The sequence below is a fragment of the Stenella coeruleoalba genome (assembly GCF_951394435.1).
Source record: "Stenella coeruleoalba genome assembly, chromosome: 11".
NCBI lineage: Eukaryota > Metazoa > Chordata > Mammalia > Artiodactyla > Delphinidae > Stenella > Stenella coeruleoalba.
In genome coordinates, this window is record NC_137157.1 from 26,117,917 (window position 1) to 26,138,259 (window position 20,343).

Sequence of the window (20,343 nt, forward strand, 5' to 3'; positions counted from 1 at the left end):
AGCACTATCAAAGCACTTTACATGTCTAATTTCCCCATCTGTTCCTCACAACAGCCCTTTGAGGTAGTTTTTGTTATTCTCTTAATTTCTCAGATGTGGAGACCAAGGCACAGAGAGGTTAAGTGACTTGACCAAGGTCTTGCAGATAATCCTTGAGTAATGAATGTGAATAAATGTCCTGGAGGAGGTGGGACTTGAAGGTGGGTGGGATCCTGATGGATGGAGGGAAGGGGTAACTGGATCAGTATAAACAAAGGCATGCTCCAGTATTAATGTGATACTAACGCTGTAGTGAAGCAACCCTAGGCTTCTTGAGCTCCTTTTTTTAGGGGTACTAGAGGATCTCTTTTCCCCCCAGTTTTTATTCTGATATCATTGACTGACATATAATGGTATTAGTTTAAGGTGTACAATATAATATTTGGTATGTGTACATATTGCAAAATTATCACCACAATAAGTTTAGTTAACATTCATCACCTCACATAGTTACAAATTTGTTCTCTTATGATGAGAACTTTTAAGGCTTACTCCCTTAGCAAGTTTCAAATATACAATACAGTGTTGTTAACTATAGTGACCAAGCTGTACAGTACATTCCCCAGGACTTATTCACCTTATCACTGGAAGTTTGTGCCTTTTGATCCCTTTCATCCATTTTACCTCCCTTCCCCTTTTAGATTCTGCCAGATAAGTGAGATCATACAGTAGTTATTTGTCTCTGTCTGACTCATTTCACTTAGCAAAATACCCTTTAGGTCCATCCATGTTGCTGCACATGGAACTATTTCTTTCTTTCTCACGGCTGCATAGTGTGCCTGTGTGTGTCTGTGTGTGTGTGTATGTGTACCTCATTTTCTTTGTTCGTCCATCAGTGGACACTTGGGTTGTTTCCATGTCTTGGCTATTGTCAATAATGCTGCAATAAATATGAGGGTGTGGATTTCTCTTCTAGGTACTGATTTAATTTCCTTCAGGTATATACAGAGAAGTGGGATTGCTGTGTCGTATTGTAGTTCTATTTTTAATTTTTGGAGGAACCTCTATAGTGTTTTCCATAATGGCTGCAGTGATTTACATGCCCATTGATCACCTCTTTAAAGAAAAAAACAAAGAAGTATACTCTCGCAGTCATGCTCAGCTTCAGTTTTACACATTTTCTTCGTAGGCAGTGCTTACTTTCTCCAGCCCCACTTTACAAGGGGCTGAAACAGAAGGAGAGATTTCTCCCACAGTGTGTAAGCCAGACTTTTAGCCACCCACGTTTTGTTCCACACTGTGTCTGGGGCTGAGCCTGTGCTAATCCCAGACGTCTACTTGGACACTTCTGGGAGCCACAGATCAGACTTGTTCGCCTCTGAGGACCCTGGTGCAGAAGACACTTGGGGGATTTCTGCCACTGCTCTGGGCTAGGAGACTTAACTTCACTGCTGACTGGTTTAAAAAATGGGAACCCGTTTAAATGTGAAGTGTTGCCAGGTGGACAGTGCAGTCTGTTTTATTAGAGCATTCTGTTTTAGAATATGTCTGGGATGCCACTAACTGATGTTTAAATATATGGTTTTCTTATTTAGAGGATTGTTTGGGTTTATATTATTATTCCTTTTTTTAAAGAAACATACTTTAGAGATGGAGGGGTAAGATAAAGGGAGGGACTTCACAAAGAGAGCTTAAAAATGTAGAAGAGTTCATTTCAGCATTTTCTAGTTTCACCTTGTAGCTCAGAAGTGCAAAGAGGATGCCTGTGTGAGTGGCTGGAGGGTCTTCCTTGTTAGGATAGTTAGAATCCTGGCTCTGCCTCTTACCATAAACCTGCAACATCAACGCTGTGCCTCAGTTTCCTCATCTATATAATGGAAATATTAATGAGCTCTACCTCAAAAGGCTGTCAGGAGGATTAAATGGGATAAGACATGTAAAGTACTTAAATCTTTACCTGACACATAATAAGCGGATAAAAATAAATATTGGCCAGTTTTTGTATTTATTATGTATGAGTAGCCATATTTCTTGAGGCTTTTGGCAGTTGGACCTGCTCAGCTTCCTCTTTATTTCTTGTTTCTTTTGTTCTTATAAGCAGGGTTATACAAGATGATGGAGTCGTATAGATGAGGGTGACTGTTGCCTATAGGGATGCAAGGGTTTTGTTGTTGTTTTAAAACACAAATGAGTTTTTTAACCCTGAATTCTCAATTAGAAGAGTTTAAAGACAATCCTGTCCTCTGTCCTTATCCCCAATAAGTTAAATACTGGGCCCGAGGAAGTACTAAAGATTGTGGGTCTGTATATCTCTTAGTGGGTGCTGTGACCAAAATTCCTTACGAATTCACTGCTTAATTTTCTTGGATTTTCCTTTTGGTAAAAAATTTGACAGAAGTTCTAAGGCAGTTCTAGGATTAGTCTATTTGTGTATGTAATTCATCAACCCAATCACAGATGAATGAATTTGCCTAAAGTGTTGATCTTTTATCCTGTCCTATCACCTTTTCCATGCCATGCCTAAAAGAGAGGACACCATGGGCCTAAGTGTTTGAAAAGAATGCATGATATTGGGGGCACTCGCCTGTCATTATAGAAAGCCGGAACTTTTTAGAATGTGAGATCTGAAGAAGTTGTACCTTTTTTGTTGGTAACCTGTGTAATGGAAGTTCCTATAGTAACAGAGAACCCTTGGCCCATAGAGTATGTTCAGCAGAAGGAAAGTAAATAAGTTTTGGAGCCATTATGCTCGTTTAAAACCTGAAAACATGACTGGATTTTAATTGAGCAAACACATATTGGTAAATGGGTTGGAAAACAGACTCGTGAACTAAAAGGAGCTCCTTGTACCACCTCTACTTCGATCCTTTTCTCCCGAGAGGTGTAAGGTTTTTCTCTCTCAAGCCTCATATCCCATTACTGGCATCCAGTCTGGAGCATTCAGCCAGCACGTACCTCCTGCTGCCAGCACGTACCTCCTGCGCGGTGCAGGTGTGGTCCCTTGGTTAGGGACAAGGGCCAGAGGGAGACTTGACATAGTCTGGTGGGTCCAGGAGGGTGTCCCTCAGGATGTGACCATCAATGTGGGACCTGAAAGGTAGAGGGGAATGGTGTGTGGGGAGGCAAACCTTTCGGCCACAGCACACTGCGTGTGCAAAGGCCCTGAGCATGGTCCTTTTCAGAACTTCAAAAAGCCGGTATGGCCAGAACACAGTGAGGGGGGAGGAGGCTTACCAGGTAAGCAAGGCAGGAGACAGTGGCTGGGCCTGGACCACGTTAAAGATTTAAAAGTTTCTACAAGAAGGAGTGACATCAGATATGCGTCCTTCAAAGATCACTTGGGCTGCTGTGTGGAAAGTGGATTCATGAGGTTGAAGACCAAGAGGGTGTGAAGAGAAATGAGTGGAAAGTTACTGCAGGTGGAGACCCTGATGACTGAGGTGGGGGGTTACTGTGGGAGGAGAGAGAAATGGACCAGTTAAGCTAAATACCAGATGTTGCATCGGAGGGGCCGGGTGCTGGATTAGACGAGAGGGGTGTCAAGGCATGCCTCTCACGTTTCTCACATGACAACTCGGTGCATCAGGTGCTGTTTTCTGAGAAGAGGAATTGGAAGGGACACGGTTGATGGCAGGAGCAGGGAAGGTGCAGATATGAATCCACAACTGGCCATGGTGCATTTGAGGTGCTTTTAAGAAGCTCAAAGTGGAGATGTCCAGGACGCATGTAGACACATGAGTCAATCTCAAGAGAGACAGCTGGACTGGAGATACTTGGAGTCGTCCGTGTCTAGTAATCAAAGCCTTGGCAAGAATGAGATCTGGGGAGAAGCTGTAGCTTCAGATAGCGCCCTGGTAACGCAGCGTTCGAAGAGCAGCCATGAGAGCCCCACAGTCAGCCGGGCCCCATCCCTCCCTCCGTTCTCCACTGGTCTGTAACAGGTGCACATGGACTGAGCAGTGGAATAAGGACTAGCAGTTGGTGGGACTTCCCTGGCAGTCCAGTGGTTAGGACTCTGTGCTTCCACTGCAGGGAGCCCCGGTTCGATCCCTGGTCAGGGAACTAAGATCCCACATGCCGTGTGGCACAGCCAAAAAGAAAACAACAAAAGGACTAGCAGTTGGAGATGTCACCTGCCCCGTGACTGGAGTTAGTCACCTGTCACAAAACGGAATCCCACCCCTCTTCTGGTTTGTCTCTGATGGTTCCACCAGATGCCAGTATTTTATGCACTTTATTTTAAATATAGGTGGAGTCAAAAATACCTAACCGTAATTCCTCATTCATGGTACTTCATGGTTGTAGATACATGCGCGTTCTGTCTGTGAAGGACAGGATAACGTGAGCCTTGGGATTCTTGTCTTACTTCTCTGTCTGTCATCACCATCGTCATCGTTATCATCGTCAGTTCGAAGCTGCACAGGCAGCAGCATCCTGAGCTGGGTGGCCCTCGCGCACGTCCCAGCTCACGCTCACGTGTTGCGGGTGATCTCAACAGCATTTGATCCTCGCTCTCCCTCTCGCCCACAGGAAGCCTTGGAGTCCTGCCAGACTCGCATTTCTAAGTTGGAGCTCCACCAGCAGGAGCAGCAAGCCCTGCAGACAGACACCGTGAACGCCAAGGTCCTCCTGGGGAAATGCATCAATGTGGTCCTGGCCTTCATGACTGTCATCCTGGTGTGTGTGTCCACCATCGCCAAGTTCATCTCACCCATGATGAAGAGCCGCTTCCACATTCTCGGCACCTTCTTCGCTGTGACTCTCCTGGCAATATTCTGTAAAAACTGGGACCATATTCTCTGTGCCATAGAAAGGATAATAATACCAAGATGAAGCCGCTGGTTCCTGTCCTCATGTTCTTTCAAGTTTTTATTTTGGAGAAAATTCTCTGCATACTACCAGATTTTAAAATGAACGTTTGTGCCGACGGAAGGTTACAAGGGCCACGGCTGCGCGTTGTAAATAACTGCAGTTCTCTTCTCTCGGTAGCACTTGCCAGCTGGGTCCCTGTACGTGGTTACCGTGAATCTGTTTCCATGCTCTCACCACGTTGCTCACTGCCTTAATCAGACCAGGCTTCCTGCCCACCTGCCTAGTCCAGCATGGTCAGCCTCTGGTTGCTGAGCACTTGGTGTGATTAGTGACCCAGAAGGGATTTTAAATCTCTCTCTCTTAAGTCTCTGTCAAAATTGAGCTGCACTCTTGCTGGCGGTTGTGTTTTCCCCGCGTCCTATAAGCAGCAAGGGTGTGGCATGACTTGGGGAGGTGAAGAAGCATAGGCGTTGCCCATGTGAGCACGTGTGGCCCGTGGAAGCACAGTAAATCCCGTGTAATCCGCCCCACTGTTCACTGATGACCATAGGTCCCATGTGTGCCCAGTGTCCACAGTGGTCAACTGTTCGTGACTCTCTATCACATGGAAATCTTATAACACACCTGTTGATCCATCAAAAGTCTAACTTAAGTGTTCGGTTTCTCTTTAAATGGTAAGACATGAATATTTATGAATGGACCTTACCTTCTTATACCCAGGGAGCCGCACTCCTGATTTCACATTCACTGGTTGTCTTATGCACCACCTTCAAGGCATGTAGAGATGCTTCCAAAGCATCTTTAACGTGAAGTTGATGTCTGATAAGCACTACACTGGAGGTTTGCGTTTGGGCACATCTTCGCTGTGATGCGCCCCTCTGCGATGTGATTCACTTTATTCAGTCTGTGAGGGATAGCAAAGCTTACTCAGTAAAAGGAAAAGGTTGCTCGTGTTGCAGTGTTTCTGTTTCTCTTCAAGGACAACAGCATCGTAGCTTATAAAGCTAAAGTGCCCTGAGGTAGGTACACTGGAAAAGGGGAAGAAAATATGACGTGTGATCTAACTGGGTGGCAGCTAGATGAGTGGGTGCAGGTCACCTGGATGAAGATTGAGGGAGGGTCCTCGTCAGACCCTGAAAGACCAGCAGGAATAAAATAAATTAGATGCAGTGTCTGAGCCAAGGTTGCCATCTCTCTCTTAGGATAAGTTCTGAGGTAATACGTGGAGTGGCCACACTTTCACTCCATGGAAAGTCAACATCTTTGGTCTGTTTGGGGGATGCCATTCACTACCTTGAGCCCAGATTATATTTTCCTTTAGATCTGTTTCTCTGCGTATATAACAAAAAGGAAGTCCTATGAGAATCTAATGGAAACTGTTGTTCAGCCCCTTCTCACACCAGCTGTTTTGTTATCTGAAGGCATAAAGAAGCATGTTAGTGTACATTTTCTTCCAGAAAACATCAAATCGTCTGGATTTAAATTTTAAGTGTAATAATTTGCAAATAGCTGCTCTTAGGGAAATCTCCTGAAAAAAATGTGACATAAGCCATGGTTTGAGGGAATGGAATAGTCAGGCGTTTGGTACAAGTCCAGTGTGGGTGAGTCTCATACAACTTAAGCTTGCTTTTTTTTAAGTTTACAATTCAGTGGTTTTAGTCAATTCACACTTAGGCAACTATCATTACTATCTAATTCCAGACTCGAGCTTTTTAAAACAATAAACATCATTTCACAAAATCTTTGGCTTAAAGTATCTTGCATTCAGGGAAGAGGGAGTCCCACCCCATCTCATGGCTGTGTCCCCTTGCACTGCCAGGCTCTCCCCTGGTCTCCCAAGTTGGCTGTAAATACACTGTGGTCCATCCAGTCCAGGGGACAGAAACAGGTTGCAGATCCAGGGAAGGGAGAGAGGAGCAATGTTGTGCTGCTTTTTGCTTTTCCGTTTTCATGACCAGCATTCCCTGTTGTCTGTGGGCTTCAGTCTCCATGCGGGCTGAGGGCCGGGTGTAACTTAGGCCCTTGAATCAAGATGGCTCCTGGATGGGCTCCTCTTGATTTCTCTGAACGTTTCTGAGGCACTTTGGAGGTGCCAGGCAGTAGGGTAGGTGTAGATGCCGCTGGTGGTTTAGAGAGAAAGAGTGAGATCCCTGGCCCTTCCCTCCCGGTAGGCATGGGCCTCCTTCTCACGCCCCAACACTCTGCTCCGTCGCTCAGCCAGACCTGTGATCAGTGTGTCTCCTCCCCGGGGAGAAAGGTGGAGAAGAAAGCAACACAATTCACCCCCTCCAGGCTGGAGCTGTTAATAGAAGCTGCTTGAAACTGACTCTCTTCTGAAATACTGTAGGATCTAAATCATCCCACCTGATCATGAATTCTTTTTGTTTTTTAAAGAATTCATATTTCTGGTGATTCTCATTAGATTTCAGAAACCTTGTTTTCACTTGGAGATGCTCAACCTACACAGTGTATTTATTTTAGAGTCTCATTGCAAGTTCATGAAGCTTTTTAATAAGATGATATCCTCCAAGGAGACTTTCACTCTCCGCAGTTTATTATTTTCTTCTTAAAGAATAAACTTTCCCACTGTTGCTGCTTTTCACTCCAAGGAGATTAAATAAAATGTTATAAATATACAATGAAAATAGTGCTCTAGCTATGACATACCCTGGAGTTGGATATTCAATATACATTTAACGAATCCTCTTCCCCACCTTTCGTTGGCAGTCAGCATCATGTGCGTACCTAGAGATGAAAGCCAGCGGTGGGGTGGGTAAGCGCCGGCTCCCTCAGCGAACTTAACTGAGTGGTTGAAGATGCTGGACATTGGGTTCTAACCCTGGATTGTTTGGTGCATGTCATTTTCATGATCACCAGGATAATGATAGTTTGCTGAGGACAAAACAAAAACCTAAGAATACTCTTGTGGGTTTTGAATTGGTTATTCCAGCTTATACTTTGAGTATGATTGAGTCGGAACAAAACATCCCCCCCACTCATTCCCCCCCCACCAAAAAAATATAAACCCATAATGTAGCAGTAAATAAAAATATTCCATTGCTGATTCTTTTTTTTAATAGATCTTTATTGGAGTATAAGTGCTTCACAATACTGTGTTAGTCTCTGTTGCACAACAAAGTGAATCAGCCATATGCATACACATGTCCCCACATCCCCTCCCTCTTGAGCCTCCCTCCCACCCTCCCTATCCCACCCCTCTAGGTCATCGCAAAGCACCGAGCCGATCTCCCCGTGCTATGCTGTTGCTTCCCACCAGCCAACTATTTTACATTCGGTAGTGTATATATGTCAATGCTACTCTCACTTCGCCCCAGCTTCGCGCTCCCACCCCACGTCCTCAGGTCCATTCTCTATGTCTACCTCTTTATTCCTGCCCTGCAACTAGATTCATCTGTACCATTTCTTTTTTATTTTTTAGATTCCATATATATGTGTTAGCATACTGTATTTGTTTTTCAGACTTCACTCTGTATGACAGACTCTAGGTCCATCCACCTCACTACAAATAACTCAGTTTCGTTTCTTTTTATGGCTGAGTAATATTCCATTGTATATATGTACCACATCTTTTTTTTTTGTTTTGCGGTACGCGGGCCTCTCACTGTTGTGGCCTCTCCCGTTGCGGAGCACTGGCTCCGGACGCGCAGGCTCAGCGGCCATGGCTTACGGACCCAGCCGCTCTGCAGCATGTGGGATCTTCCCGGACCGGGGCACGAACCCGTGTCCCCTGCATCGGCAGGCAGACTCTCAACCACTGAGCCACTAGGGAAGCCCCCACATCTTCTTTATACATTCATCTGTCAATGGACATTTAAGTTGGTTCCATGTCCTGGCTATTGTAAATAGTGCTGCAATGAACATTGTGGTACATGCCTCTTTTTGAATTATGGTTTTCTCAGGGTATATGCCCAGTAGTGGAATTGCTGGGTCATAGGGTAGTTCTATTTTTAGTTTTTTAAGGAATCTCCATACTGTTCTCCATAGTGGCTGTATCAATTTACATTCCCACCAACAGTGCAAGAGGGTTCCTTTTCAGCACACTCTTTCCAGCATTTATTGTTTCTAGATTTTTTGATAATGGCCATTCTGACCGGTGTGAGGTAATACCGCATTGTAGTTTTGATTTGCATTTCTCTAATAATTAGTGATGTTAAGCATCTTTTCATGTGCCTCTTGACCATCTATATGTCTTCCTTGGTGAAAAGTCTATTTAGGTCTTCCACCCATTTTTTAACTGGATTGTTTGCTTTTTTGATATTGAGCTCCATGAGCTGTTTGTATATTCTGGAGATTAATCCTTTGTTGTTTCATTTGCAAATATTTTCTCCCATTCTGAGGGTTGTCTTTTTGTCTTATTTATGGTTTCCTTTGCTGTGCAAAAGATTTTAAGTCCCATTTGTTTATTTTTGTTTTTATTTTCATTACTCTAGGAGGTGGGTCAAAAAAGATCTTGCTGTGGTTTATGTCAAAGAGTGTTTTTCCTATGTTTTCCTCTAAGAGTTTGATAATGTCTGGTGTTACATTTAAGTCTTTAATCCATTTGGAGTTTATTTTTGTGTATGGTGTCAGGGAGTGTTCTAATTTCATTCTTTTACATGTAGCTGTCCAGTTTTCCCAGCCCCACGTACTGAAGAGGCTGTCTTCTCTCCATTGTATTTTCTTGCCTCCTTTGTCGTAAATGAGGTGCCCATATATGTGTGGGTTTATCTCTGGGCATTCTGTCCTGTACCATTAATCTATATTTCCGTTTTTGTGCCAGTACCATTACTGTCTTGATTACTGTGGCTTTGTGGCATAGTTTGAAGTCGGGGAGCCTGATTCCTCCAACTCCATTTTTCTTTCTCAAGATTGCTTTGTCTATGCAGGGTCTTTTGTGTTTCCATATGAATTGTAAAATTATTTGTTCTAATTCTGTGAAGAATGCCACCGGTAGTTTGAGAGGGATTTCATTGAATCTGTAGATTGCTTTGGGTAGTATAGTTATTTTCACAGTATTGATTCTTCCCATCCAAGAACATGGTATATTTCTCCATTTGTTTATGTCATCTTTGATTTCTTTCATCAGTGTTTTATAGTTTTCTGAGGACAAGTCTTTCACCTCCTTAGGCAGGTTTATTCCTAGGCATTTTATTCTTTTTGTTGCAATTGCAAATGGGATTGTTTCCTTAATTTCTCTTTCAGATTTTTCGTTGTTGGTGTATAGGAACGCCAGAGATTTCTGTGCATTAATTTTGTATCCTGCAGCCTTACCAAATTCATTGATTAGTTCTAGTAGTTTTCTGGTGGCATCTTTAGGATTCTTTATGTATAGTATCATGTCATCAGCAAACGGTGACAGTTTTACTTCTTTTCCAATTTGTATTCCTTTTATTTCTTTTTCTTTTCTGATTACCGTGGCTAGGACTGCCAAAACTGTTGAATAAGAGTGGCGAGAGTGGACATCCTTGTCTTGTTCCTGATCTTAGTGGAAATGCTTTCAGTTTTTCATCATTGAGTATGATGCTTGCTGTGGGTTTGTCATATATGGCCTTTATTATGTTGAGGTAGGTTCCCTCTGTGCCCATTTTCTGGAGAGTTTTTATCATAAATGGATGTTGAATTTTGTCAAAGGCTTTTTCTGCATGTATTCAGATGATCATATGGTTTTTATTCCTTAATTTGTTAAAGTGGTGTATCACATTGATTGTTTTACGTGTATTGAAGAATCCTTGCATCCCTGGGATAAATCCCACTTGATCATGGTGTATGATCCTTTTAATGTGCTGTTGGATTCTGTTTGCTAGTATTTTGTTCCGGATTTTTGCATCTATGTTCATCAGTGATATTGGTCTATAATATTCTTTTTTTGTAATATCTTTTTCTGGCTTTGGTATCAGGGTGATGGTGGCTTCGTAGAATGAATATGGGAGTGTTTCTCCCTCTGCAATTTTTTGGAAGAGTTTCAGAAGGATCAGTGTTAGCTCTTCTCTAAATGTTTGATAAATTCACCTGTGAAGCCATCTAGTCCTGGACTTTTGTCTATTGGAAGATTTTTAGTTACGGTTTCAATTTCATTACTTGCGATAGGTCTGTCTATATTTTCTAATTCTTCCTGGTTCAGTCTGGGAAAATTGTATCGTTCCAAGAATTTGTCCATTTCTTCCAGGTTGTCCATTTTATTGGCCTATAGTTGTTTGTAGCAGTCTCCTATAATCCTTTGTATTTCTGCAGTGTCAGTTGTGATTTCTCCTTTTTCATTTCTAATTTTATTGATTTGTGTCCTCTCCCTTTTTTTTCTTGATGAGTCTGGCTAAGGGTTTATCAATTTTATTTATCTTCTCAAAGAACCAGCTTTTAGTTTTATTGATCTTTGCTATTGTTCTCTTCGTTTCTATTTCATTTATTTCTGCTCTGATCTTATGATTTCTTTCCTTCTACTGACTTTGGGTTTTCTTTGTTCTTCTTTCTCTAGTTGTTTTAAGCGTAGGGATAGATTGTTTATTTGAGATTTTTCTTGTTTCTTGAGGTGAGATTGAATTGCTATAAACTTCCCTCTTAGAACTACTTCTGCTGCGTCCCATAGGTTTTGGGTTGTCGTGGTTTTGCTATCATTTGTTTCTATGTATTTTTTAATTTCTTCTTTGATTTCTTCAGTGATCTCTTGGTTATTTTGTAGTGCACTGTTATCCTCCATGTATTTGTGTTTTTTACAGTTTTTTTTTCCTGTAATTGATTTCCAATCTCATAGCATTGTGGTCAGAAAAGATGCTTGATACGATTTCAATTTTCTTAAATTTTCCGATGCGTGATTTGTGACCCAAGATGTGATCTATCCTGGAGAATGTTCCATGTGCACTTGAGAAGAAAGTGTATTCTGCCACTTTTAGGTGGAATGTTCTATAAATATCAGTTAGATCTATCTGGTCTATTGTGTCATTTAAAGCTTGTATTTCCTTATTTATTTTCTGTTTGGATGATCTGTCCATGGTTGTAAGTGGGGTGTTCAAGTTCCCTACTATTACTGTGTTACTGTAGATTTCTCCTTTCATGGTTGTTAGCATTTGCCTTATGGATTGAGGTGCTCCTATGCTGGGTGCATAAGCATTTATAATTGTTATATCTTCTTGGATTGATCCTTTGATCATTAGGTAGTGTCTCTCCTTATCTCTTATAACAGTCTTTATTTTAAAGTCTATTTTATCTGATATGAGTATTGCTACCCCAGCTGTCTTTTGATTTACATTTGCATGGAATATCTTTTTCTATCCCTTCACTTTCAGTCTGTATGTGTCCCTAGGTCTGAAATGGGTCTTTTGTAGACAGCATATATATGGGTCTTGTTTTTGTATCCATTCAACCAGTCTGTGTCTTTTGGTTGGGGCATTTATCCATTTACTTTCAAGGTTATTATCAATATATATGTTCCTATTACCACTTTCTTAATTGTTTTGGGTTTGCTTTTGTGGGTTTCCCGCTTAGAGAAGTTTCTTTAGCATTTTTTGTAAAGCTGGTTTGGTGGTGCTGAATTTGCTTAGCTTTTGCTTGTCTGAAAAGCTTTTGATTTCTCCATCAAATCTGAATGAGATCCTTGCTGGGTAGATCAATCTTGGTTGTAGGTTTTTTTCTTTCATCACTTTAAGTATATCCTGCCACTCCTTCTGGCCTGCAGAGTTTCCAATGAAAAATCAGCTGATAACCTTATGGGGATTCCTTTGTATGTTATTTTTTGTTTTTTCCTTGCTGCTTTTCATATTTCTTAGAATTTAATTTTTGTTAGTTTGATTAATATGCATATTGGTGTGTTTTTCCTGTATGGGACTCTCTGTGCTTCCTGGACTTAGATGACTATTTCCTTTCCCATGTTAGGGAAATTTTCAACCTAATCTCTTCAAATATTTTCTCAGACCCTTTCTTTTTCTCTTCTTCTGGGACCCCTATAATTCCAATGTTGGTGCATTTAGTGTTCTCCCAGAGGTCTCTGAGACTGTCCTCAATTCTTTTCATTCTTTTTTCTTTATTCTGCTCCTCTGCAGTTATTTCCACCATTTTGTCTTCCAGCTCACTTACTCGTTCTTCTGCCTCAGTTATTCTGTTATTGATTCCTTCTAGTGTATTTTTCATTTCAGTTATTGTGTTGTTCATCTCTGTTTGTTCTTTAGTTCTTCTAGATCTTGGTTAAACATTTCTTGTATTTTCTCCATCCATGCCTCCATTCTGTTTCTGAGATTCTGAATCAGCTTTGCTATCATTACTCTGAATTCTTTTTCATGTAGATTGCCTATTTCCTCTTCATTTATTTGGTGTTGTAGGTTTTACCTTGCTCCTTCATCTGTGAAATATTTTTTTGCCATCTCTTTTTTTTTTTTTTATGATTAGGATTGTGTTCCTATCTTCCTGGTTATTTTGCCGGAGGCTTCCAGCGCTGGAGTTTGTAGGCTATTGGGTAGACCTGGGTCTTGGTGCTGAGATGAGGAACTCTGTGAGACCTCACTCCGATGAATATTCCCTGGCATGTGAGGTTCTCTGTTAGTCCAGTGGTTTGGACTCGGAGCTCCCACCACAGGAGCTTCGGCCCAACCCCCAGCTCATGAAACAAGATCCTGTAAGCCATGTGGGGCGGCCAAAAAAAAAAAAAACTAAACTAAAAGAACAATAACAAAGTAAAAAATAAAATTATACTAGGAAACTAACAGATATGTTAGAAAGAATATAAAAATAAAAATATAGATGGATCAACAACCAGAAGGTACATCAGTACCACAATAGTAAAAAAAGGAGGAGGAGGGAAAAGAAAAAAAACAAAGGGTAGGGGCGGGGGAAGGCCTTGGCTGTGGAAGGCGGGGCCTAAGCAAGGGTGAGGTTTGGGCAGTGGGCGGGGCCACTGCTCAGGACCCACAGAGATGGAAAAGGCCCTGGGGGCCATGGCGGAGTGGGGCTTAGGCTCAAGGAACAGAAGGGGCCCAGGTGTGCCCCCCACCCCTGGGCTCAGAGGGCAGGGGACCTCACCTGGGAGCCCAGCAGGCTTCCTGGGCTAGAGTGGGTGGGGCAAACGCCCTCCTCTCCTCTCCTGCTCCTCCGCTCTGGGAGGGCCCCTCCTGCTTGCCTCTCATGATATCCGCAGCCTTGGGGGCGCTGATCCTGTCTGGCCTCCGCTTCTCCTCCCCCCTCAGTCCCCCTGCGTCCTACAGTTTCACTCTGGGGTTCCTCCCATCTCCTTGGGCGTCCGAGTCTTCCACCAGCGGCTGGCAGGCACCTTAGTTGTGGGGAGACGCTAATTCCGTGTCTTCCCACACCACCATCTTGACCCCGCCTCTCTATGTTGCTGATTTTGGACAGTGAAAGTAGCATTTGTTATTTAAATATATTAAGTATCAGTACATACAGCTGTCTTATTCTTTTTGTTTTTTAAATTTATTTTTGGCTGCGTTGGGTCTTTGTTCCTGCACATGGACTTTCTCTAGTTGTGTCGAGCGGAGGCTACTCTTCGTTGTGGTACGTGGGCTTCTCATTGCGGTGGCTTCTCTTGTTGCCGAGCACAGGCTCTAGGCGTGTGGGCTTCAGTAGTTGTGGCACATGGGCTCAGTAGTTGTGGCTCGCGGGCTCTAGAGCACAGGCTCAGTAGTTATGTTGCATGGGCTTAGTTGCTCCGCAACATGTGGGATCTTCCTGGACCAGGGCTCGAACCTGTGTCCCCTGCATTGGCAGGCGGATTCTTAACCACTGCGCCACCTGGGAAGTCCTGTTTTATTCTTTCTAATAACTACATTTTATTATGTAAAGAAATTATTGTAAATCTTTCACCCACTTATAGTAAAAGCATAGAAATTCCTGTTCAAAAGAAAAAAAAAAGTAGCATTCGTCCCAAATTTACAGCATGTATAGTTAGTTGTTCTGCTTATATGGTTGCTGTGATCTATTGATAAATTGAAATCGTCTGAAACTCCTCCCCTTTCCATTGCAGCCCATAATGCTATTATTATCCTTCTCTGTCAGTTAGCATCCATGCGATTTTAGCCCTTCTCCTGATTTGTCACTCTTGTATTCATTTAAATATTTCCCCACTATGTATGTTTCTCACCCTGTCATTTTTCTAGTGTATCAGGTTTAATTATGGGTTCAATAATAGTGAGAGGAACTAGCTTCCCTCGGGCAACTACTCACTTAGATCCTTTTTCTTTGTTTCTTAAATACCAAATTATTTTGCCTCACATGGAACATTTTTGCATTGAATCCAAATATAGTTGTATTGGTTTGGGAAAACATTCAAATATACTTACTAATATGAACATGCATGATTAAAGAACCTATTATGCCTATTTCTATAATTTTGAGAAACCGGGGGTAGGATGAAATGGCATTATTTAAAATTCAAGACTATCTGGAGAGAGGTGTATAAGAAGTTTAGCACATGTGCTAAGGAAAGAGTTGGTCTAAAAAGATAAATCACTGAAAAGAATGAAATTGGCCTATTTTTATTAAAAGTAGTTAAGAAGCTTTTTTAAAAAGAAAGGTACATTTAACAGGAGTGATAACCCAGAGGGTATAAAAGCAGATTTATAATTTTCTGAAGTCAATACAATTCTCTGTTTATAAGAAGCTGGGAAGTAAGTACCTTGATTGTTTTAGGAATGATTTATGTGTTGCAACTTTATTTAAAGCTTGTCTGCTGTATTTGTCCTTAGAGAAATGTTTCAACAAAACGTGGTCGCTTTTTAAGATGTGTTTAGGCAGTAGTTAGTGGCTCCGAGCATAGAAACTGGAAATGTTCATTGTGAGGTCTGTTGTAGAATTTCTGTTTTGTGGGATATCATATAGTTTCCTGTCAGCCTAACATTGTAAATTCCCTGTAGACCTTCACCACATTCAAAGCAGGTGCCATCATTTTTTTAAATAAACACGATGTTGGCTTTGATGTTAAACCAAGAGCTAGAGGCTTCCCTGGTGGCGCAGTGGTTGGGAGTCCACCTGCCAATGCAGGGGACACGCGTTCAAGCCCTGGTCCAGGAAGATCTCCCATGCCGCGAAGCAGCTAAGCCCGTGCGCCACAACTACTGAGCCTTCGCTCCGGAGCCCGTGAACCACAACTACTGAGCTCGCGTGCCACAACTACTGAAGCCCGCGCACCTAGAGCCCGTGCTCCACAAGAAGAGAAGCCACCGCAATGAGAAGCCTGCGCACCGCAACGAAGAGCAGCCCCCGCTCCCCTCAACTAGAGAAAAGCCCATGTGCAGCAATGAAGACCCAACGCAGCCAAAAAATAAACAAACAGATAAATAAATTTATAAAAAAAAAAAGAGCTAGATTTCTTAAATTTTCACATTTGTCAGAGCCCATCTCAGTAGCAGATCTGTTTGTGTGTCTGTATAATCATTTTTTAAAATAGACTATTTTAGGGCAGTTTTAGGCTCACAAAAATCTTCATTGGAAGGTTACAGAGATTTCCATACACCCCCTGTCCCCACACATGTACAGCCTCCCCTGCTGTCAACATCCCCCAACAGGGGGTACAATGTAGGGGGAACCTACACTGATACGTCATTATCACCCAAAGTCCCTAGTTTACATTAGGGTTCACTCCTGTATATTCTATGGCTTTGGACAAGTGTGTAATGACATGCATCCACCTTTAATTATAGTGTCATACAGAATAGTGACACTGCCCTAAAAATCCTCTGCCTATTCATCCTTCCCTCTCCCCACCCATCCCCAATCAATGTTTAAACTAATTTCAAGTCTACCCTGTGCAAAGTTGTCCATGTGCCCATTCCTTGAGCCTGGTGGGAGAGGGAAGGACGGTTTGTCACAGTACCTGGAATTCTAGGAGATGTTCCCTGGTGTTGTGGGAAGAGGTGTGGTAGGATGTTGAGGGCAAGGCAGAGCCGTCCTGAGCTGGAGCAAGACAGACAAGAAGGAGGGCAACACCAGGACAGGTGTGGGCACAGGAGTGAGCAGACCCTCTGAAGAAGCAGCCTGTTTAGTGTCATCTCTCTCCATTGTATGGTGCTTTCGTGCTGACGAAGCACTTTATTTTCCTAGTGCGGTAACTTATCTGAGCCAGTCCTATGCCATAAGCATCGTTATCCCTGGTATATGGGTCGAATTGAAGTCAGACACTTTTCCCAAGGTCACAGCTAGTGAAGGAGGAAGCTGAGCTCTCTTTGCCTTTGCCTTCTCCTGCCTTTTAATCTACTTCCACTCAGCTCGATGTCCTAAGCAGTTTCTCCTCTGGTCATCCAGCACTCACGCCCCCTGTACTAACAAAATAACTAGCACGTTTAGGTGATGGAGACATTCGTAAATACGTCAGCTCATTCCTTGCCCTGGTTATTTGCATATTTGAATCTTTGGAAATCTTTTGGGACCCTGTTGTTATTTTGCACACCCATTGTTATTTGATGTCTGAAGATGTACACACAGAAAATAGACCTGATTATATTAAATGTGTGACCAATCCGGCATATTCCCAAGTGTCACTTTAGGGAAAACACCAAGTCTGTATTTCCTTAAAAAGAGAGGTGGAGAAAATTTTTGATGAGTTAGATTATAGCTAATAATGAAAGATACTGCCACACAATAAAGCAGTGCTTTCCGATTTTGAATCATACATGGACCTCTAATAGAAAAAATGATCGTGGACACCTGAGAACACCCATAGTCACAATTTAACCAAGTAACTTCCAATCTTCATAGCAGTTCATAATAGTAGCTTTTGTTAATTTACAGTCATAAGGTTGCAGATTACCTGCAGCCCTGCATACAGTTACCTTCTGATAGGTATGACCATGAGATGCAGGAATTTATAGGACACAGAAGGACCATGGCAGTGCCAAACAGCACCTTCTGGGCTTTCATCGCTGTGGAATGACAGCTAACATTTTTTGAGCATTTACTGTGTACTATGCTATGTGCCAAATGCTTTGCATTCACTATCAAACATAATTGTTCCGACACCCAGTAAGTCAGACACTATTGTCCCTGCTTAACAGATGAGGAAACTGAGGTTCAGAGTGACTAAAAAACTAGCAGCATCAGGAAGTGGGTAATTGTGGGCTGTTTGTTCAGCCCCAACTTGTATGACTCAAGCCTACACTGGTAACCACTCCCCTGTGCTGTAACGGAAGGACTGAGCGATTGCCTTCTAGTTACTCGGTAGCTCCCAGCTCCTGCGAGGCAGATGACTCTCCTGGAGCCCTAAAAGGGGTCACTTAGCCCCAGGACTGGAACAGTCAGTACCGCCGTTGCAGATTACCACAGTTGCAAATCGTGCGTTTACACCTCTGCTCTTTGGACATATTATGGTGAGGATGGTTACCTGAAGCCGATATCCTAGATCTTTGAAAACACATGGGCTGACAGATTTGTGGTTGAACAGAATGGAAAGCTGTTAACTAAAGAAACTTCTACACCCTCCCTGGCTGCCTGAGCTTCTTGGGCTGTGTGATGGGCAGTTGGTTTGGCTGAGTATTTATCAGCTTTTCTGCTTAGCTCTGAGAGGGTGAGGTCCCTGGTGGCTTCTGCCCTGTGCTCTGGAGTATCTGCTACCAACCGTCTGTGATGGCTACTCTCAAATTCCTCTCCTTGCTAAGCCAGCCAGAATTTCTCCCCTGCCAGGCCTTTAACTTGACTAAAGAAGTTAACGGGAGCGAGTATCAGCCATGTGTTGGTGGTGGTTACACCACTCCGGGCCAGGTATGGCAATTGGATTTTTTTTCTTCTGTTCTGCTTAAAAATAGCTACCAAGTAGTAGAAAAGAAGCAAAGTCATGCCTCAGTCTCTACTGATAGTTAAGGGACTCCATTTACTAAAGAAACTCTCAGAGGCCTGGTTTCTACTCTGATCTCAGACGGTCCACATTACAAACAGTGGTGCTCTCCAAGCTGGGTGTTTCCTCCCCAGAGTGGTTTTGATTGCTCTTCCATCATCACACTTCCCTGTGGTTTGAAGCCCAGGTCCTCTTAGCTGCAGGGAACAGAGAACTATAAGACAGACCCCCAACATTCGGGCCACAGGCAGGACATAAACACCCGCAGTGGCTCAAGCCAGCAGGAACTCAAACAGGCCTGGATTCACAGAGAGATGGCTTTCCCCAGACACGGGAGTCAGAATTTTTCCCAGGTGATTTCCTGCTATGCGTAGGGTTTCCCCTTATCAACAAGAAGCAGTCACCTAAGAGTTGATGAAAACCGTATATAGAGCTGGAAGGGAGGAGGCCCATTCATCGTTCAACAAGCACTTCTCAAAGGGAGAAGCTGGGAAGGACCCAAGGAGGCTGAAGGCTGGCGGCTGGCTCTCCTGGCTAGTGGAGGGCGGGCAGCAGCGTGTCGCTGCTTGAGAAGGAAGGATCCTGACCGGTCAGCCCAGTGGGTCTCCTGGTGTCCAGTTCCCAGAGTGGGCTCACGGTCTCCCTGAGAGCACTGGACCCCGCCCAGGCTCCTGGCCAAGCTGGGGGATGTTCCTCTGGCTCCCTCAGTCACAGGCCTGTCCTACAGGGGATGGACTGAGCCATGCAGCTGGTTAGGGCATTTCAGCTCCTGGGCAGCTCTCTATATTTGAATGGAAATCAGCACATTTGCTGCTTCTTGTCAGCATGTCTTGTCGGAGTTGGGTTAGCATGAATCATTTTCACAGGCGTGGTCACCTAATAGACTAATCAAGCAGAGTCTGAATGACTGCGTGACGTGTGGGCAGGCCAGCCTGAAACTCTGGGGGCTTTCTTCCTACCCGCAATCTGATGAACCCGGGGAAAATGTTTAACCTCTCTGAACTTCCCTGTCCTAACCTGGAACATGCCTAGGGTGGTAAGGCTTAGAAAAAGTACTTGGAACAGGGTCTTCAGTCATTTAATGTATTTATTGAGCACCTACCATGTGTCAGGCACTGTTCTAGGCACAGAGATATGAAACAATGTCCCTCTCCTCGCGGGGGTTACACTCTAGTGGGAGGAGACGACGACAAACAAAAATAGAATATTTGGCAGCAGTAATGGCCGTGCACTGAGCATTTAACCTAAAATTAAAACTTACCTTGATACTCTTAGAGAGGAAATGAACTTTAAAAAAAAAATCTTTATTTATTTATTTATTTATGGCTGTGTTGGGTCTTCGTTGCTGCCCGCGGGCTTTCTCTAGTTGCGCGGAGTGGGCGCTACTCTTTGTTGCGGTGCGCGGACTTCTCATTACGGTGGCTTCTCTTTTTTTTTTTTTTCGGTACGTGGGCCTCTCACTGTTCTGGCCTCTCCCGTTGCAGAGCACAGGCTCCGGACGCGCAGGCTCAGCGGCCATGGCTCACGGGCCCAGCTGCTCCGCGGCATGTGGGATCTTCCCAGACTGGGGCACGAACCCGTGTGCCCTGCATCAGCAGGGGGACTCTCAACCACTGCGCCACCAGGGAAGCCCAGGTGGCTTCTCTTGTTGCAGAGCACGGGCTCTAGGCGCGCGGGCTTCAGTAGTTGCAGCACTTGGGCTCAGTAGTTGTGGCTCACGGGCTCTAGAGCACAGGCTCAGTAGTTGTGGTGCACGGGCTTAGTTGCTCCACAGCATGTGGGATCTTCCC

The 20,343-nt window shown here is 43.5% G+C and overlaps 1 protein-coding gene across 10 annotated transcripts in view; it reads left to right on the top strand.

The window, feature by feature from the left end:
* The window catches only part of TMCC3 (transmembrane and coiled-coil domain family 3), a 396,915-nt gene that overhangs the window by 307,733 nt on the left and 68,839 nt on the right, over positions 1 to 20,343 (top strand). For 7 of the 10 annotated variants that reach the window (XM_079937184.1, XM_079937185.1, XM_079937186.1 and 4 more), the window contains one exon: positions 4,510 to 7,149. The exons of the other annotated variants lie outside the window; for them this stretch is intronic. In XM_079937184.1, coding sequence (XP_079793310.1) covers positions 4,510 to 4,812 — 303 coding nt within the window. In that variant the 3' untranslated portion in view covers positions 4,813 to 7,149. Of the gene's footprint in view, positions 1 to 4,509; positions 7,150 to 20,343 lie in introns of those variants that run through there. 10 annotated transcript variants of the gene reach the window in all.